Below are 17,548 nucleotides of genomic sequence, written 5' to 3' on the forward strand. Positions count from 1 at the left end.
GAGGAATGCTGCTGGGTTTATATACCCCTCTAAAAATAACTCACCCCCTCACTGCCTTGTAGGGCCGGACTGACAGCCTCCCGCAGCCAATAGCGTCCCCGCGCCCCTCGAAGCTCCTCCCCTTCCCCGAGTCTCAGCGCCTCCTTAATTGGACGTCAGTGACATCATCAACCCTATTTACCTTATTAGGTCACGCATCCTATTGAGTGACAGGTGGCTCCTCCCCGCCGCCTCCCTCCCCTCTCGCGCCGGTCGCCTGGATTGCAGCGGGGTCCAGTCTGCTGCTGGAGGAGCGAACCTGGCAACCTGGCAGCGTGTACGGAGACCGCTTGGCAATCTGGCAATGCGGAAATAGATCTGGCACCCCCCGATCTCGGACCGAGGAGAGAGGCGTGACAGAGCGAGCAGACCGGAGAAGGGATAGCATTGATAAAGATATAATAATCAACTCTTTCTCTCCTCCTGCCCTGTTTTCTTTTTTAATTAAAGTGCTCAGGTGCGCATCACCCGCTGCCCGCACCAGCTGGGATTTTCCAGCGTTTGTTTTTTTCTTTCTTTTTTTTTTTCTTTTCTTTTCTTTTTTTATTTGACAACTGTGAGAAAAGGAGAGAAGAAAAAGAAGAATAAGTGCGTTTTTGTTGTTTGGATTCCGGACTTCTTCACTGACTTTTCCAGGTTTTTTTTTTTTTTTTTTTGCATCAAGCATGGATGTGCTGGCGAATTACAGTATTTTCCAGGAACTCCAACTCGTTCATGACACTGGTTATTTCTCTGCGATGCCTTCCCTGGAGGAGAACTGGCAGCAGGTCAGAGATGATGCGTTTTCTCTCTCTCTCTCTCTCTTTTTTTTGTTATAAACTGAAGGGGTTTGAAACTGGGGTGAGACACATCATGTGTGCGCTGGTTGCTGTTTTGTGTGCGTGTGTGTGTGTGCTGTGGTGTTTTGCATCACCGGAGCGGCAGCAGCAGCAGCCCTGTGTGTAGTTGCGTCTTTTTTTTTCTTTTTTTTTCTTCCCCCTTTCGCTCACATGGAGCACGGCGAGGTCCGCTGACAGGAGAAAACACACACACACACACACACACGCGCACTCGGGGAGGGGGGGTGAGAAGGGGGGAGGAGAAGGGAAACAGACAGAGCTTTACGCACTAAAGGTACTAACGAACAAACTGCGTTTCAAAATGCGTAAAAGCTGGTTTAAATGTAGATCCACACGCCCTTTACTATGAACAAACGCCCCCTAACCATATACTTAAATGTTGATTAAACCCCTTGATCACTGATGGAGAAGCAGGAGCATGACTCTGTAGTCCTGTGAGATCCCCCATGATGAGATTCAGATTTTAACCAAAACCCTTAAAAAAACAGGCTCTAAAACGCAGCTGGAGGAGCTGAAAATGCTGCTTTCTTATAAAGGCTCCACTTCGGTTCTGTTCAGGATCAGAGTCAGCTGTTCTACCACTTAGTTATCCCATGCACATTTCCCCTCAGTGACTTTACGAAATCCCCCGTTGGATAAAGTAAAGTATAAAATTCAGATTTTTTTTTTTTTTTTTTTTTTTTGTCGGTTTGTGTTTTGGTTTTTTGTCTTTCCTCTAACAAATAAGAGGCTTTACCAGGCAGAGATAAAGGGACGTTCAGGGCTCCACGTTGATCTCATGAGGATCAGATTCAGATCATTTGATGTTTATATACCCTAGAGGAAATATGAAAAAATATAGGGTTTAAAACATTTAACTTACTTTAACTTTCTATCATGGTGTGGATGTTTTTTTTTTCCTGTTACAAAAAACATCTGAACATCAAGTGAATCAAGGTGAAAGAGGGATGGTTGTGTTTTCCAGTCAGGGCTGAGGATGGAGCAGGTTTTTAATGTGACTGATCTGATCGATAGTCTAGTCAGTCTGAAGATGGACACATGCCTAATAGCTGGTGACTCGTCCTTAAATAATATATCCACACCTGCCACTGTTTGTTTACAGATAATCCCTCTGAATTATGCATCATCACCCTCTATAGAACATTGAGACTCTGCATGAGGGCCCACAGACTCGCACTGAATTCAATACTACTTGTATTGAAATGGGTTACAGGCAATACATAGTGGTTTTATGTGCACTACGACACATCTTTTGGAGAAAAAAAACTACGTTTTCACACATGGAAATGATCAATACAAAGATAACAAATATTCAACATTTGTCTCAGGATTTAAACAGTTTAAGATACAAAGTATGATACGTAATTTAGTAACAGACATTCACTAAACACAAATATTTCCCCTGAAGTTTCCCTCCTGAACTTGAGAAATGGAAGCTGATTGGAAGCCATCTTCAGTGTGTGTGTGTGTGTGTGCGTGTGTGTGTGTGTGTGTGTTTGTGTGTGTTGCCACCTGCTATTTAATGTTCAATAAGCACCCAAAGGTCCTTGCGTGGGACACAGTCTACTCAGGGAGTGCTGTGTCGGTCCACTGTGTGCATTCAGAAGGTTTTGCAGACCACGTGTGTCTGTTCAGTCCTCACTGAGGGCCCGACTGCACGTCTCCTCCATGACTGTTTTACTGACACAAATTCACACTGCCTCGTCCTACTTTTTGTCCAAACAGCACGTCGTTCCATCCCCTGTAACCCACTTTTTTTCCCTTCTGTCTGTAAGCATGTTGTTAATTGATTGAGAGGTTTGATAGGGTTTCAGGTTTTGATGTCATGTCTCATTTTCCACAGAATGGCTGGAAAAAGCTGTTCGAACTGACGCCTGGAGACAGGAATGTAGACCTGGAGGAGAGGCAGTTCCTCTCGGTTTAGCCACACTTTTGAAATTTGTCAGCAGTGCTTGCAATACTTGTCCTAAATGACGCTGCCTGTTTTGTGTGAGTGGCTGAAATGACACATGGCCAATCAGAGATTGGCGTTGATTTGGATCCCCATTAGTTGTTACCTTTGCAGTAATTGCTTCAGGGCTGACATGTGAGCCATAACCATTTACAGAGGCGTTATTGGTCAAGGTGGCTGTCTGGCTGATGTGTGTGTGGTTATTTCACTTCTTTAGCTTCTGAAACACAGCTATGTCTTGACCAGGAACAGTTTGGTGTAACAAACCCAGGTGACACATTTCAAACCAATGGAATACCATTTTTTGTCTTCTTTTGGTTGAAGCTAGCAGTTTCCACCTGCTTCCAGTCTTTGTGCTAAGCTAGGCTAAAGGCACTCCGGATCCTGTCTTGTACTGAGCACACAGAGATGAAACTTATGTAAATGTTCTCATTGGAACCCTGGAAATCTCAGTTTCTCTCATAAAAGGCATTTTTGACACAAGTTCAGTTTTTAACGGCAGAAACTGTTGGGCTATTGTAGATGTAAAGACAAACCCTAGAGGGGGAGATGTGTGTTTTCAAATGTATCTGCACCAGTGGGGACAGTTCCAGAGAGGTAGTGAAATAGTAAAAGACAAATACACACACACACAAAAACACATGCACCCATGTACCACACACACACACACACTGGGACCAGGCCCACCCACATTTTTTCTACTCGTGTTCCTTCTGTCTCCCTCTATCCCCTTATTCACTCCATCACACCCCCCCACACACACACACAAACACACACACCCACACACACACACACACACAAACACACACATGCTTGGTTGGCATGCACTAATGGAAAGCTATGGTCTGGCAGGACTCATCCTGCCACTTTCGACAGTAATTGGCCGTTTGCTGTCAGACAGACAGAGAAACACACACACACACACACACACACACACACACACACACACACACACACAAACCAGATTTGTGTGCGTCATTTATCTTTCCTGTCTGTCCCTGCATCATGCTCCTGTTCTTTGTTTCCTCATACAGGCGGCTTCTTTTATCAGCTGCTTTGCATCATGACCAAACATGTGGAAAACACACACACACACTCTCACTCTCTCTCTCTCTCTCTCTCTCTCTCTCTCTCTCCCCCTCTCTCCCTCTCTCGCCTGTCTATCAGCCTTGTTGCCTCTGACAGTACAAGCCCATGTTCTGCATATAATTGCTGCATCCTTGCAGGTTTGGAATGATGTGGTGTGCTTTAGGAATGGAAAGCCCAGACTTCTCATTTAGTTATAATCCATTAAGTCCAAAGCAGAGCCCTGCCGAAGTCTGATGGGAGAAACAGAGAAAACAAAGGGTGGATGGGGTGAATACTGAAACAGAGGTGGTTGCTACAGAGTTAACAGGCGCCACATGCAGGTAACCGGCCTCATAGCCCAACAGAGCTTTAAATTGGCACCATCCCCTCCCCGTCTTGTCTCTTAATTTATGTACTCTGTGAGTCTGTAGTTCTTTTCAAGCTGATTGATTTATTTGCTGCAGTTACAGCACTGTGCTAGAACCAACCAGCTGCATCTGCTTCTGTCCAATCCTCCAGTCTTTCTGAAAGAGCAATGCTCACAACTCATACCAGTCACCTCTGTTTTTCATTCAATCATCCAATTCGGAACTGCTTTTAAAAAGCCCAGCTCAGACACGACCAAGACCCTCCCCAGAGAGGTGCACAGTGGTTCATTATTTCCCCTTAAATTTGTCTCGTCAGGCAGGGCTCAGTCTTGGTTGTGTAAGTGCCGACACAAGGTCCATCATTTTAAATCTCTGCTAAACATTTCAAACACTGCTGCGCCTGAATTAAACCATCAAAAAAACAAATAACTCAGCCTTTAAGCATTAGATTTATGGAGCTTGTTGGATACGCTGCACAGCCTGGCAGGACATACGACCATATACTGTAGGTTGGATTCAAATAAAAAATGCACAGAAGTTTTTAGAGGTCTTGTTTCCTCTCACCGGATCTACTTGTGTATTATTATTCATCATCATTAAATGTTTTTAATCGCCTACATTTTCCACTGACTGACCTAGAACTACATTATGCATATTAGCACAGTACAGCTGTGGTGCTATTTGTTTAAGTACCAGAGTGCACCTAAGTAGCGTTTATGCATGCATATACATATGTGCATGACTAATCATAGGAATATATTTTCAGTCAAGCTTATTTATCATGTTATCCTTTTCTTTAACTTGTGGAAATGGACTTGCATATTTTGCACCGTGGACCTCATTTAACAGGACACGTTTGGAGTGGGTGACAACGGACAGCCTGACTGCAACAAGGCAGGCTGAGTGCGTTTGAGGCTGCTGCTGTGCGCTGTTATCACAGTGTTTTTCCCATTGTGAATATTTTAACTGACTCTGTGTGCCCAGCCTGGACATGTCACATTTTAAATTAACGTATGTTAGTAATTTGCTGGCTCAGGTCGTAAATGCAGTTGCTGCTCCTGTAACTCTTAGTTACTTGTTTTGAGCATGCAGGTTGGTGACATGCAGCCCCTCGCACCCGGATCAAATGACAGGACGACACTCTGCGTGCCCAGATCAGGAGATATACGTCACATAATGTAATGAGCTGCGCACGCCAAGCTGTTCTGCTCTGCCGACAAGAGGATGCCAGCCTTTGCTTAAAACGCGGCATAAAACTATAGTTTCAGCAATTCATCACTTTAATATTTCAACATTCAACCAAAATATGCAAACTATGAACGTTTTGTTTCCTCACTTGCAGAAAAACTGTAGCGTGTGGCGCTCTGGTGTGGTCTGGCAGCGCTGCACCTATGATTGCAAACTTACATGTTCGGTTTGGAGGATTTAGTGTTGTCTTGCGGTGAGTTTGCATATTGCAACAAATGAATTACCCCTCATCTCATCATACTCCACAGTGGCTAAAAATCTAAGAGCTGAAAATATGAAAACAAAATGTGAAAGGGCCTATGAAGAGCCAGTCTTTGGTTTGTCCACTCTGGGTTACTATAGAAACATGGCGGTGCAGTATGACCCGCTCCCTCTGCAGATATAAAAGGCTTATTCTAAGGTAATGAAAGCACTAAGTCATTGCTAAATGCCTAATGCCCAATGCCTAAAACATTGCATCATTTAAAACAACAAAATATAACTTCCTGGAGAAAAATAGTCCAGTACTGGGTTGGCAGCACAGGTTGGATGCCAACCCAGAGCATCATTATCTCATCATATCTTGACAATCAACTATCTCTCTAAAGGAAGTCATGTTCTGTTGCTTTATGGTGGGTTTTTGTTTGGTTTGTTTTGGCACGAGGGTTAATCATTAAAAAACGAGCCGAGTCCTTCTCACACCAACAGAAGGACCAAGATATGGATCACAACAGTAATAACAGACTTGTCAGGCTCTGCAGCTTCTTGTGTGTCGAATGTTTCCTCCAGTCTCTCTCTTCTCTGTGATAACCTGGGAAGCTTCGGCAGGGACCACTGCATGAACTGAGCTCTCTCCCTCTCTCTCCCATGTGGCTCGAGGCTCGCCATGGGAAGTTTGACAGGATAATGAATTGCCATGCATGCTGCAGTTTTTCCACATTTCACAGCCCCGTTACTGTATGTAGAGATGGAGGAAAGGATGGAGGGTTCGGTGGGCGGTGGGAGAGACACAATACATGAGGCACAATGAATGAGTGCAGGTGAAAGTTTGACCTCTTTTTCATATTTTTTACTCCCGTCTTCCTTTTGTGCCCGATCTCCATCCGTCCTACTGCCACAGACGCAGACACACATACACTGACACACGCGCAGTTATGTAATTGTCTGTGGTGCACAGCTGCTTCCTAATAGTCGCAGCAGACGGAAAAAAAGAGGAAGACGGAAAAAAAACAAAGGAATGGAGAGAAAAGGAGGAAATAGCATCAGTGTGAAAGAGAGATGAAGAAAAGAAGGAATGTGGCTGCAGATTATGTAATAACTAATCCAAATGTCACACGATATACCTTTTCAAGGCAACTTTAGACTTTTTCATTTTTCCTGTCTGCATTAAGAGGAGCTTTTGCTGCCATTATTATATGTCAGTATTACAACATGTTTCCAGTGATGGAGCTATAAAACTTTGAATCAACCATTTAAAGTGAAAAACATTTCAGTATAACGGTTCCAGCTTTTTAAGTACTTGTGTGTGTCATTTGAATCTTTTTGGCCTTGGTGACTACTCATTCAGTAAACAATGCTGAAGACTCATTATAGGCTAAGAGGACTGTGATGTCAGTCCGACTCAAATTTTGGATCGGTATGAAATGAAATATGAGCCTCCATGTTTCTTAAAGAGGAATCCTAATGATTCTCCTCTGGCTTTTCATCTGGTATCACCAATAGGTCAGACCTTCCACTTGTCCAACACTGATGACTCTGCTGCTGCATTTGTCTGCAGACCAGGAAAAGACGTATTCAGGAGCATGTGTGGGTTGTTAGCTTCTGCACATGGTCAAACACAGGAATGATGCAAAATAATCCAAAAGTAGAGGTTTATGAATCGATCAAACCTGATGTCTTTCTGCAGAGCTGAATCAATTATATTAATATTTGATTTCACTGAGATGTAACTGACAGCGGTGATGTCTTCCCAGTCATTTTTTTCCAACAACAAGTTAACATTTTCTTCTATAGCTGTCTGAAATGACCCTTATCCTCAACATGGAGTTGCAGCCAGGAGACGGGCCTGTTTTTTTACCAACCAGATGCTCGTAATTTTGTTTCACTTAACAGGACACACAGCCCCAAGACAGACAGTAGGTCCATCGCTTATTGTCACATAGGCTATTTTTATGTTTCCGCCGGAGACAGCCAGGGCCAGAGACGTCATGTTTTCAGGTTGTTCGTCTGTCCATATGTATGTACGTTCTTACATCTGTCCAGGCTGTTCTTTCGAACACGTTATCTCAAGAATGCTTTGAGGAATTTTCTTTAAACTTTGCACCAATGTCCACTCTGACTCAAAGACGTACAGATTAGAGGTCAAAGGTCACTAGAAGTTCATCTTGTCTCAAGAATGCCTTAAGGGAATTTCTTGAAATGGTACATAGGTCAACTTAAACTGATGCGATCAACTGATTTTTGGAGGTCACGGTCACTGTGACCTCAAACCTTTGAGTACAATATTTCCAGGTTGCATTGTGGGACTCTTGACAAATTTAACAAAAACTTACACTTGAACTGGTGAACTTAACTGAATTGATTTTGGAGGACATAATATTTAAAGTTTTTATACTACATACACAGCACCATGTCAGTTGGCATGAAGAAACCCAACACAAACCCAGACACTATTTCTAAATTTTGTTTTGCAGTCAGGTATTCATTTTCTAGTCTCTATGCTTTGGCCCTGAGATTGATTGGATTGGGTTTGTAAGCACATAATTATGAGACACTGTGTCATCACTTACTTACTCCTGCCATTCATTATTACATGTAAATATTATCGTCCAATGACAAACCTATAATTGGGGGAAGCTCGAAAAGCATCTGAAGCTGTGAAAGAAGTCAGATTTGAACAAGACTTGAGTCAGGAGCATGCCTCTTCACTTCTTACAGTGTGGAAGCTCGTGCCAGTAGTCTCCTCGCTCTGAGCAGCTCTAATCACTGCATTCATTCATTTTCTTTTTTATCATTCCCCCCCAAACACACACAGTTATTGTCTATTCCTCATAATTTGAAATCACTCGAGTCGAACACACACATGCACTCGCCCGAGAAGCCATAATTCAGTAAGTGAATAAGGCATTCAGTCTACAGTGGCACAGATTAGATAAGAAAGTGAGCAGTCAGACGGCCACGGCAGGAAAGCAGAACAAATGATCTGCACTCGTGATGGAGAGAGCTTACACTGTGAAAGCCATAGTCCTGATCTTTCAAGATGAGTGGTTTTCTATGGAGGGCAACTCTCCAGCAGTATTCACTGTGGAGCCTGATTAGCACCGTTTACAAGGAGATTTACCCATTCAACTCTTCATGCTTCAAGTGCACTGTGGATATCAACTAGTGTGTAGTGACTCATCCCATTGTACACCATGTGTTGCAAATATATTGATTTTTTTTTTTCTTGAATTTATTAAAGGAAAAGTCTAACATTGTGGGAAATGTTTTTTGTTTTGCCGTATTACATGCTGTCAGATGGGAAAACTGATATCAGTTTCATCTCTGCGGCTCTGAAGATGGAGTTTAGCCTAGGCTGGCAAACACTAAGAGAAAGGGGCAAACTGCTACAGCTGAAACCAAAATGACCACTGTCCAATTAATATGCCAGGTAGCACATCTAAACATCAGTCATCAGTCTGCAAGCACACCACCAGACCCTCTCTTAATCCTACACATAGGACCTTTAAGGCTCAGTGACAGCAGCCTTTCAGACAAAAATCAGTTCCAATGGAAATCCTGCAATCACTTCATGTGCTTTCACAAGTAATGCAAATCTGTGGCAAGCTTTCATAAAAGTGTTAAATCCGGTCAACTAATGAGCTGCAACGATTGACCATTGATTGATTAGATGATCATTAGAAAATTAATCTGAAAATACTTTCATTCTGTTCATTGATGTAGTCATGCTAGTTTCTTTTTCACTAGTTGTTTTGACATTTCGTAGATAGATAAAATAATAATCAGATGAATCAATAATGACGATAAGCGTTAAATTTACTTTGAAACGTAAATGTGTGCTCCTTACCAAGTGCAAACTTCTGACTTCTGACAATGGAAGGAAGGAAGGAAGCTGACAAATCATTTGTGTGTGACCTTAAGTTTTATTTAACCCTGCTATGTAGGAATGTAAATTGTTTCACCACAGACGTGCAGTATGGCCTGCAGTCACTGTCAACCAGGAGTTGCTGGTCCAGATACGTTACGTTGAATTTAGAGTGTTAGCTTTCCATCTGCTTCTTGACTCATAGCACAAGCAGTCACTGCATGGTCTCCATCACCACCCATTATGAGTTGGATGGACGACAGGATCGTGCTGCATCATTTCCTTGTGTGACTGGGCATCCTTCAACACCTGCACTATTTTGCCACCTCTCCAATCATTCAAACTACCAGGCTACGTACGTAGATTCTACATCAGGGAAGCTCTGGACTAAATCTCACCAGACTTCAGTGTGCTTTTACAGACGACAGGAAGGTGAAGTTTGAATGTTTGAATAAAGTGAATTTGTTCTACAGGGCGTAGAAGTCAAGTTATTTTAATAAACCCTCTCTGTTTCGTTAGGAGACTGGGTTTGCTGGTCAAATAAACTTGTATTTGGGAAGTTATTTCAAAACACAACAGCAGTGATTTTACTCTTTTTATTAAGAGAAATCCTCTTGGTGATCTCAGTCTGACCTGTGTTGAACGTAATATACTCAGGTGTGTGTGTGTGTGTGTGTGTGTCAGTGTCTCTACATCCTGCTGAGCCAGTGTTTGCAGACCAATTGGCTCAGGGATAAAGCCTTGTGACCTGGCATCCATCCAACGCTCCCCTTCTCTACTCAGCCAGCTCTCTCTCCCTTTCTGTCTGTCTGTCAGTCTGTCTGTCTTTTCCTCTCTCTCCTTCCTCCCTCCCTTGTCCCCAGTTCTCCCCCCGACATCTTTTTTGTTTATGCGCTGTTTGAATTTGCACACTCAAAGAAAGCTGAATGGAATGGAGAGGAACAAAAAAGCCTAAATATAGCAACAAAAAAAATAGTTTTTGCTTTGGTCTGAAGTGGAAAAGTTTTTTGTGTCAGCAAAAAAGGAGATGCAATAAAGGCTTATGGAAACACAATCTTCATATAAACAATGACATTGCAGGACCTGCCTCCTCTCCCTGTTTTTTCTTCTTCCTCTCCTTTATTACTGCCAGAGAGTTGTCAGAACTCCCACAAAATAAAGAATAAAAGGGAGGCTGAGGAAACCGTGGTGTGTTTGGCCAGAAGAGAAAAAATAATTTGTGAAAAAGCACAAAAATACAAGCAGCGCTGTAATGTTATGATGTTCCAGAAGAGTTACTGCAGCTCTTTTTATAATGTTCTCCTGAGAATGTGCGCATGGTCAATGAACACGCAGAGTCATGTTTTACTGTTTAATATGCTTTTTTGTTTAATATCCGCACACCTGGTCAGAATATGGCCTCTTCCTGTCTCTTTAGTTATTTGCTCCTGTGCTGTGTGTGTGTGTGTGCGTGCGTGTGTGTGTGTGTGTGTGTGTGTGTGTGTGTGTGTGTGTGTGTGTGTGTGCGTGTGTGTGTGTGTGTGTTTTGGCAATGACATAATTTATAGCGTGCACAGGATGTTGACAGTGGCAGAGGAAGTGAGTGTCTGTGTGTGTGCTAGCTTAGCCCACAGTTGGCAGTCCACTATCCAGGATACACACACACACACACACACACACACACACACACATTGGTCATTGCTGTTTGCTCAGTGACTCACTGCTTAGTTTTGGTGTCAGTAAGTAAGTGAGTAAGTCAGACAGCTCCACATTTTATTCCAAATAAGTTCATCTCCCTCTTTGAAGGCTATCTCAGTAACTACCAACAACACTTGCTGACACCCAACAAAAAGAAAGAAAAATGGTTCCATGTGTGGTTTGTCAGCTGTCTTGTTCAGCCAGCGAAGAGTTTAAGAAGAAACAGTTGTTATCTTCGCAAATGATGCTGCTTCCCTAATCACCAACTTTTCCCAGGAAAATGTCCTTGTAACAGACATCGTATCTGCCCCTTCTGAAATAATTTCCAAAGGCACATCATCATCTTTCTGTGCCAGAGTAAAAGGAGCTGAAAAAGTTGAGCCTGCCTTTAAATGGAGCTTGTGATTGCTGTTCTCCCTTTGAAAGAAACGGTGAATGATTTTGTGTTTTCGGGGAGATGTGACTGAAATCAGTATCACTGTATTAATTACAATAGAATTTCCATAATCTGTATAAATCAAGATTTAATATTTATACACTAGTTACATGAGACAATACTTTCCAGACATTCACATCAAAAAATATTGCAACTTGCATGGAAATTATTAATAATATATAAATATATGTCACTATATTATCATGTCATCACCATCACCAACTCCTTCTCAGAGCCACAGTCAAGGTGTGTCTGGGAATCCAGCACCTGCTGAAAGAGCTTCATCATGGATGTCTCAGTGTTTCAGAACATTTAAATATGATATACTTTTTGTAGATTTGTGTGTGTGTTGAGACAGAATTGTAGCGAGGACAGAGCATGCCAGCATTCCAGTGTGCCTTTATGCATGCATGGTTGGTGTGTGTGTGTTTGTGTGTGTGTGTGTGTGTGTGTGTGTGTGTGTGTGTGTGTGTGTGCAGAGTGGGACACAGTAAATGGGTCACATGGAGTGGAGGAGGATGACCTTGGGAATTTGTCCTGTTTTTCTTTGCAAGTGTGCCTACAGAGTTCTTTGTCTCAGAGAAACAGAGCGGGGAGTCGCCAGATCCACCCAGAGCTGCATTTGTGGACAGGAAATGAAAAGGTCCTCTTCAAACTGTTGCTGCCAAGTTGGAAACACACTGTTGTTTAAAATATCAGTGTGTGTGATGTGGTATTAAGATTTTCTTTAATGGTTCCCTGTGGAGATTTCAATCTCCAGCAGCGCTGTTTGCCTCTGAGCGGGTTCCCATTTTATCTGATGCACAAGGAGAAGAGCTGCTGGTAGACATGGTTAGAAACAGTGCTGGGTTCAAAATACTTCGAAATGCGATTTATAAATGTTTTATGAGAAAGGAAATGCATTTAACACATTTGTTAGAACTCAAAGATACAATGTGTTTCAGTGAGTAACACTGACTGTATGAATATGATATTTGTGTTTCTTTTACGAGACAGGGCAACTTTAATTGGAGCTCTGAAAATAACAAAAACAACATTAAAAAAAATATATAAAAAATGTCAGCCAGAAGCCCACTAAAGAAGTTGTACAGGAGTGTCATCATTCAATCTCATTTTTTCATCGCCTTTCACCAGCTGTCTTTGATGTCATTGCAACAGTGTTTGAAATATTGAACGTAAGCCTGCTCTGCCGACACCAGTCTACATGCAAATAATGCCTCTCATATGTAGCGGGGGGTTGATTCTGGGAGGTAGAACCTAGCCACTGGATGAAGAGCTGGAGGAGGATGGGGTGGAGGGTGGAGGGAGGCTCGGGGAGAGCGGATTTAAGTTTTCCAGAAGAGAGGTGATTGGATGACAGTGTTCGAGGCAGAATCTGGTTGCTTAAAATGGAGAGAGAGAGAGAGAATGTGAAGAAATGCCCACGTCAGGTGAATGAAGAGATTGTCTCCCTGACTGAACTTACGCTGAGTGTCGCGTCTCCTCCAGTTCTCATTGGTTGGATCCACCTGATCTGATCGCTGGATATCAAACGAACACAAAGACAGCTGCAGGGCCACAAATGTTTAATGCCTGAGTCACTAAGTGAATCCACATTATGTCATTACCTCTAATGTGCTTCCTGCTGCAGCTTTTAGTGATCTGACTCATTGTTTTGGATCAGACAAGGGTTTGGAACTGAAATATAAATGATTGGATCATTCATGTTACTAAAAGAACAACTCCCATTAAGCTAAATTACTAAGAAATGTTGTCTTTTCATGTTTCCCAGCTTTGAGCTAACTTTCGTCCAAATGTTACCCAGTGCACATCACAATAATGATACTATTAATAATTACTGTTTGAGATGTGGCTCATTAGGTCACCATTCCTCAATTTTTGTCATAATGGCATGTTATGCAAGTATTTCTAAATCAGGCCAGCTGTGTGCTGCTGCATGTGGACAAATGATGGTGGTGTCTGGCCCAGCAGTACCACGCATGCTATACTGGGATATTTGGGTCGTCAGCTATTTTAATCCACAATGAATACCTGAGGGAATAGACCAGTGCTGCGGTGTGTCTGTGTGTGTCTATTTATGTGCGTGTATAAATGTGTTCCGCTCCATATGTGCTTGTTCACAGATAAGACAAGATAAAGTAGAGGCAGACAGTGTGTGTGTGTGTGTGTGTGTGTGTGTGTGTGTGTGTGTGTGTGTGTGTGTGTGTGTGTGTGTGTCTGTGAAAAAGAGAGGGAATCGTTAGGTGTGTCCACGAAAATGAAGTTAATTTGTCAAAATGTCAAACATGGTTGTCATTTCCCAAAAGTGTAACTGATGGGCAAAAGTTTAAATCTCATCTTTTTCTTTCTTTTTAAAAAGAACTTCAGTTCCACTCTGCTGCCTCCGTCGCTTACTTTGTGTGGCAGTGTAGCTAATCAGACAGTACAATTGTGGGTATTATTACTGTGTATCTCTCCATTGCTGTTGCTAGATAACTGCACAAATGTAAAATAATGATTAGGACTCAGACTATTTCATTCTCAATTAATGTGTTGACTATTTTTTTGGGTAACTGATTAGTTGTTTGGTCTACAACATGTCAGGAAATGGTGAACAAATGTTGATCAGTGTTTCCCAAAGCCTGAGATGTCTTGTTTTATGTCTTCTTAAGAAAAGAAATCAGAAAATCTGGCCCAGCCCCCGACACCTACCACAGCTACTGCTACTCTCTACCTTCTACCTCAGTAGGCTTGCGACAGCCCTGAACAGTTTGTATCCTGCTGTGTATGACACCAGGGATTCACTGCACTTAACAATGGATTTTGCTTCCTTGCTGTTGATTCATTTGCATAAAAAGAGACATGCACAGAGACATCCTTTCAGTAATATTTCTAGCATAATGAGGATGTTTCTGATTTCAGCTTCTCAAGTGTAATGATTAACAACATCTTGATATTATGTTTTTTTCAGACTTTGTGGATTATGGCTGGATAAAGATTTGAAGTGGCCACCTTGAACTCTGGGGAACAAATAAATGAATTGTTTCCATCTTATAGACAACCAATTGAAAGACAAATCAGGAAAATGATCTGCTGATTGATCAATAATTACGACAGCAGAAGTAGCTGCAGTACTAATTTAAATCACTCTGTTTGGACAGTTGTTCCAGTCCACCAATGTGTCCACAGAGAGTGGAGCTGGAAGCCCAGAGCAAAGCCAACATGCATGCATTTTCAGATTTATGCACATTAGTGTGGACATGGCCTCAGTTTCCAGCTGGAAGAAAAACAAACTTCACTTTGATGCCAATTGTAGACACAATTTGTGTGTGTGTGTGTGTGTGTGTGTGTGTGTGCATTCGTGCATTCGTGCATGCATGCTTGTGTGTGTGTGTGTTTGTGTGTGCCGGGGGAAGAAGGGAGACATCTGAATTATTTAAGGTTGAACTGCAGGACACAGCCAAGTGGAGAAATAGAGGGTGTTTCTCTTTTACCCCCAAGACAACTTTCTAATCTAGCGAGGGCTTCATCAGCCACACACGCACACACACGCACGTGCGCGCAAACACACACACACAGCCATGGGGGCATGTATGAGTCATGTGTCCACCCACTTTGCTTTCCAGCAAGGCCAATGAGATCAGTGGCTTCCTGAAAATACAAAGACCTCTGGATGTAAAGGAGAGAGAGGGGCCGAGGGAGAGCGAGACCCTGGAGTAAAAAAAGGTGTGATGAAAGTAGAAGCCGACCTGGAGTCATGAGCACGCGCACACAAGCACACACACAATGTTTCATCTCTCCCTGTGAGGTCTCTGCACCGACTGGAGTAAATCTCTCAATCACATAAACTCACAGCAGAGCTGAACCTGCTGTAATTCCACAACATTTTTCATTAGATGATGTCTGTGTGTGTTTTGTGGATGAGCTGCTGTTGAAATTCCCTTTATTGTTTTGGTTCCTGAGGATATTTGTGCAAGGCCAAGAAATCTTGGACTCTATTGAAAGTTCTGTTTTTCATTTATGAAACAAACCCTCACACCTTTTTACCTTTATGCGTATATTTAATGTTTTTAATTAGCACGGAAAAGAAAGGCAATGAGGAGAAGAGAGACCTAAAAACGTGATTCCACACAGAGCACTAGGGTACACTTTTGGTGAAGTGTGTGTGAAATAGATGTAAATCATATGTTACGGCCTTCACAGTCACCAGATCAAAGCAGCTGGACACCTGTGGGAGATTTTGGAGTGATTTGTGCTCTCCACTGCCATAATCAAACACTAAATCTAACCTTCACATACAACTCGGAATGATCAAAGCATGTTTTTTCTCTCTCTCATTGCCCACCTCCCATTGAACTGTTTAGTTCCATCAAAGACCTCTTATGCAAGTTAGACCTAGTGGTAAAAGTTACAGATGGAGTGAGTCATATAAAATCAGCCAAACAGGCAAAATCATGTAAACAAACCAGACTTAAAAAAGCCAAAACAGAGTGAAAAACAGTATTTGCTAAATCTTAGCTGAAGACTTTTTGTCCATTTCTGTTGATGCATTGTGGCCAGTGTGAGTCTTTGAAGAAGCGGTAGTGTTTCAAAACATGTCGGGCATCAACTGAGCTCGGTTCATTGGTGTATTCTGGGATGAGGTCCTGATTCAATGGCTCAGTTCAGGATGTCTCGGCTTATTTAAATCATGACCATTGGTACATCTACAATTATTCAGCACAATGAAGATGTTTTGATGCATTTAGCTTAAGTCTGTCATTTACAGCATCCACTAATTATCGCCATAAGGTTTAAATTTTGTTTAGTTGTCATTCTACAACACAGCGTGGGCGTCCCACCCACCTCCTCAAATTATTGGTTTCATCCCCCCCGACTTTTGCCATGTGAAAATGTGTTGGTCTGTTCGCTCGATGCTTCTTGTGGAGCACGGTGTCTGTGCTCCATTATCAGATTCATTCCACTTTCTCATTGGGAAAATTCCCCAATCAAACCAGGTTTTCACTGCGACAGCCAGTTTGATTGACACAGCAGACACACATTCGTTAACATGGATCCCATTCTTGTTTTTGCAAGACCTGCCCCACTCTGATTGGTTGGATTCATTGGTTGCATTCGTTGTGGCTGCTTCTCAGATTGTCTCTGCGCTCGTTAGGAAGAGCAGATCGGCAGTATGCTGCAGGGCTGCCCTGCCGCTGCTCCACCACCCTGTAGGTCTCTACATAACGAGCCCAGAAGACTGTAGCTGGGGCTGACAGTCCACTACATAGGCACCATCACTGGCTGCATGTTTTACAAACCGCCTGCGAGTGAAACACAAGTAAAAACCCGGACAGCAGCTGAACTTACAGTTAGGAAATAACATGCCAGTTGCGCTGACAGAGATTTTCCTAAGCCTGGTTGTCCTCCTGCGTCCACACCTCCTGGCTGACCTGCTTGTCTGCTGTATGACCAGAGACAGGGAGGGAGCCCAGTTGTGCCTGTGTTCACACAGGCATTTTGTAAAACAAGTAACAAGCGATGGAGCTTGTCTAGCAGATTGTGAGCTGCAATTGCCCCGCCCGTAAAATACCCACCATGACTGGCGGTCGCAGCTGCAGTGTCTTTGGGTTTGTCAGGCAGCGACAGGCTGGTGTCGGCCCAGCAGAAGCCCGTCTGTGCTTTTCAGTATCTTCAAATATGTGATCTGGATGAAATTTCAAATGTGCCCATATTTTTTTCTCATGCAAAATTATCAAATTAAAAGTGCAATGCGCCTGTTACAAGGAATTATAGTACATGAAAAGACTTCTACTCTGTTGAAAATGTGCAAGGGGAGAAACCCCAGGCCCACCTGCATTTTCAATGCTTCCTATGCGCATACAACACATGCACAACAAA

General features: G+C 42.7%; 1 protein-coding gene across 3 annotated transcripts in view; it reads left to right on the forward strand.

Moving 5' to 3' along the window:
- Positions 1 to 300: 300 nt before the first annotated feature.
- Positions 301 to 17,548, forward strand: part of klf7b (Kruppel-like factor 7b) — a 121,279-nt gene continuing 104,031 nt past the window's right edge. For all 3 annotated transcript variants that reach the window (XR_005077114.1, XR_005077113.1, XM_037110590.1), the window contains exon 1: positions 301 to 806. Coding sequence is in view for 1 of the 3 variants with exons in the window: in XM_037110590.1 (XP_036966485.1) it covers positions 705 to 806 (102 nt within the window). In the remaining 2 variants the exon portion in view is untranslated. The remainder of the gene's footprint in view (positions 807 to 17,548) is intronic.

The sequence above is a fragment of the Acanthopagrus latus genome, chromosome 9 (assembly GCF_904848185.1).
Source record: "Acanthopagrus latus isolate v.2019 chromosome 9, fAcaLat1.1, whole genome shotgun sequence".
In the NCBI taxonomy this organism is placed as follows: domain Eukaryota; kingdom Metazoa; phylum Chordata; class Actinopteri; order Spariformes; family Sparidae; genus Acanthopagrus; species Acanthopagrus latus.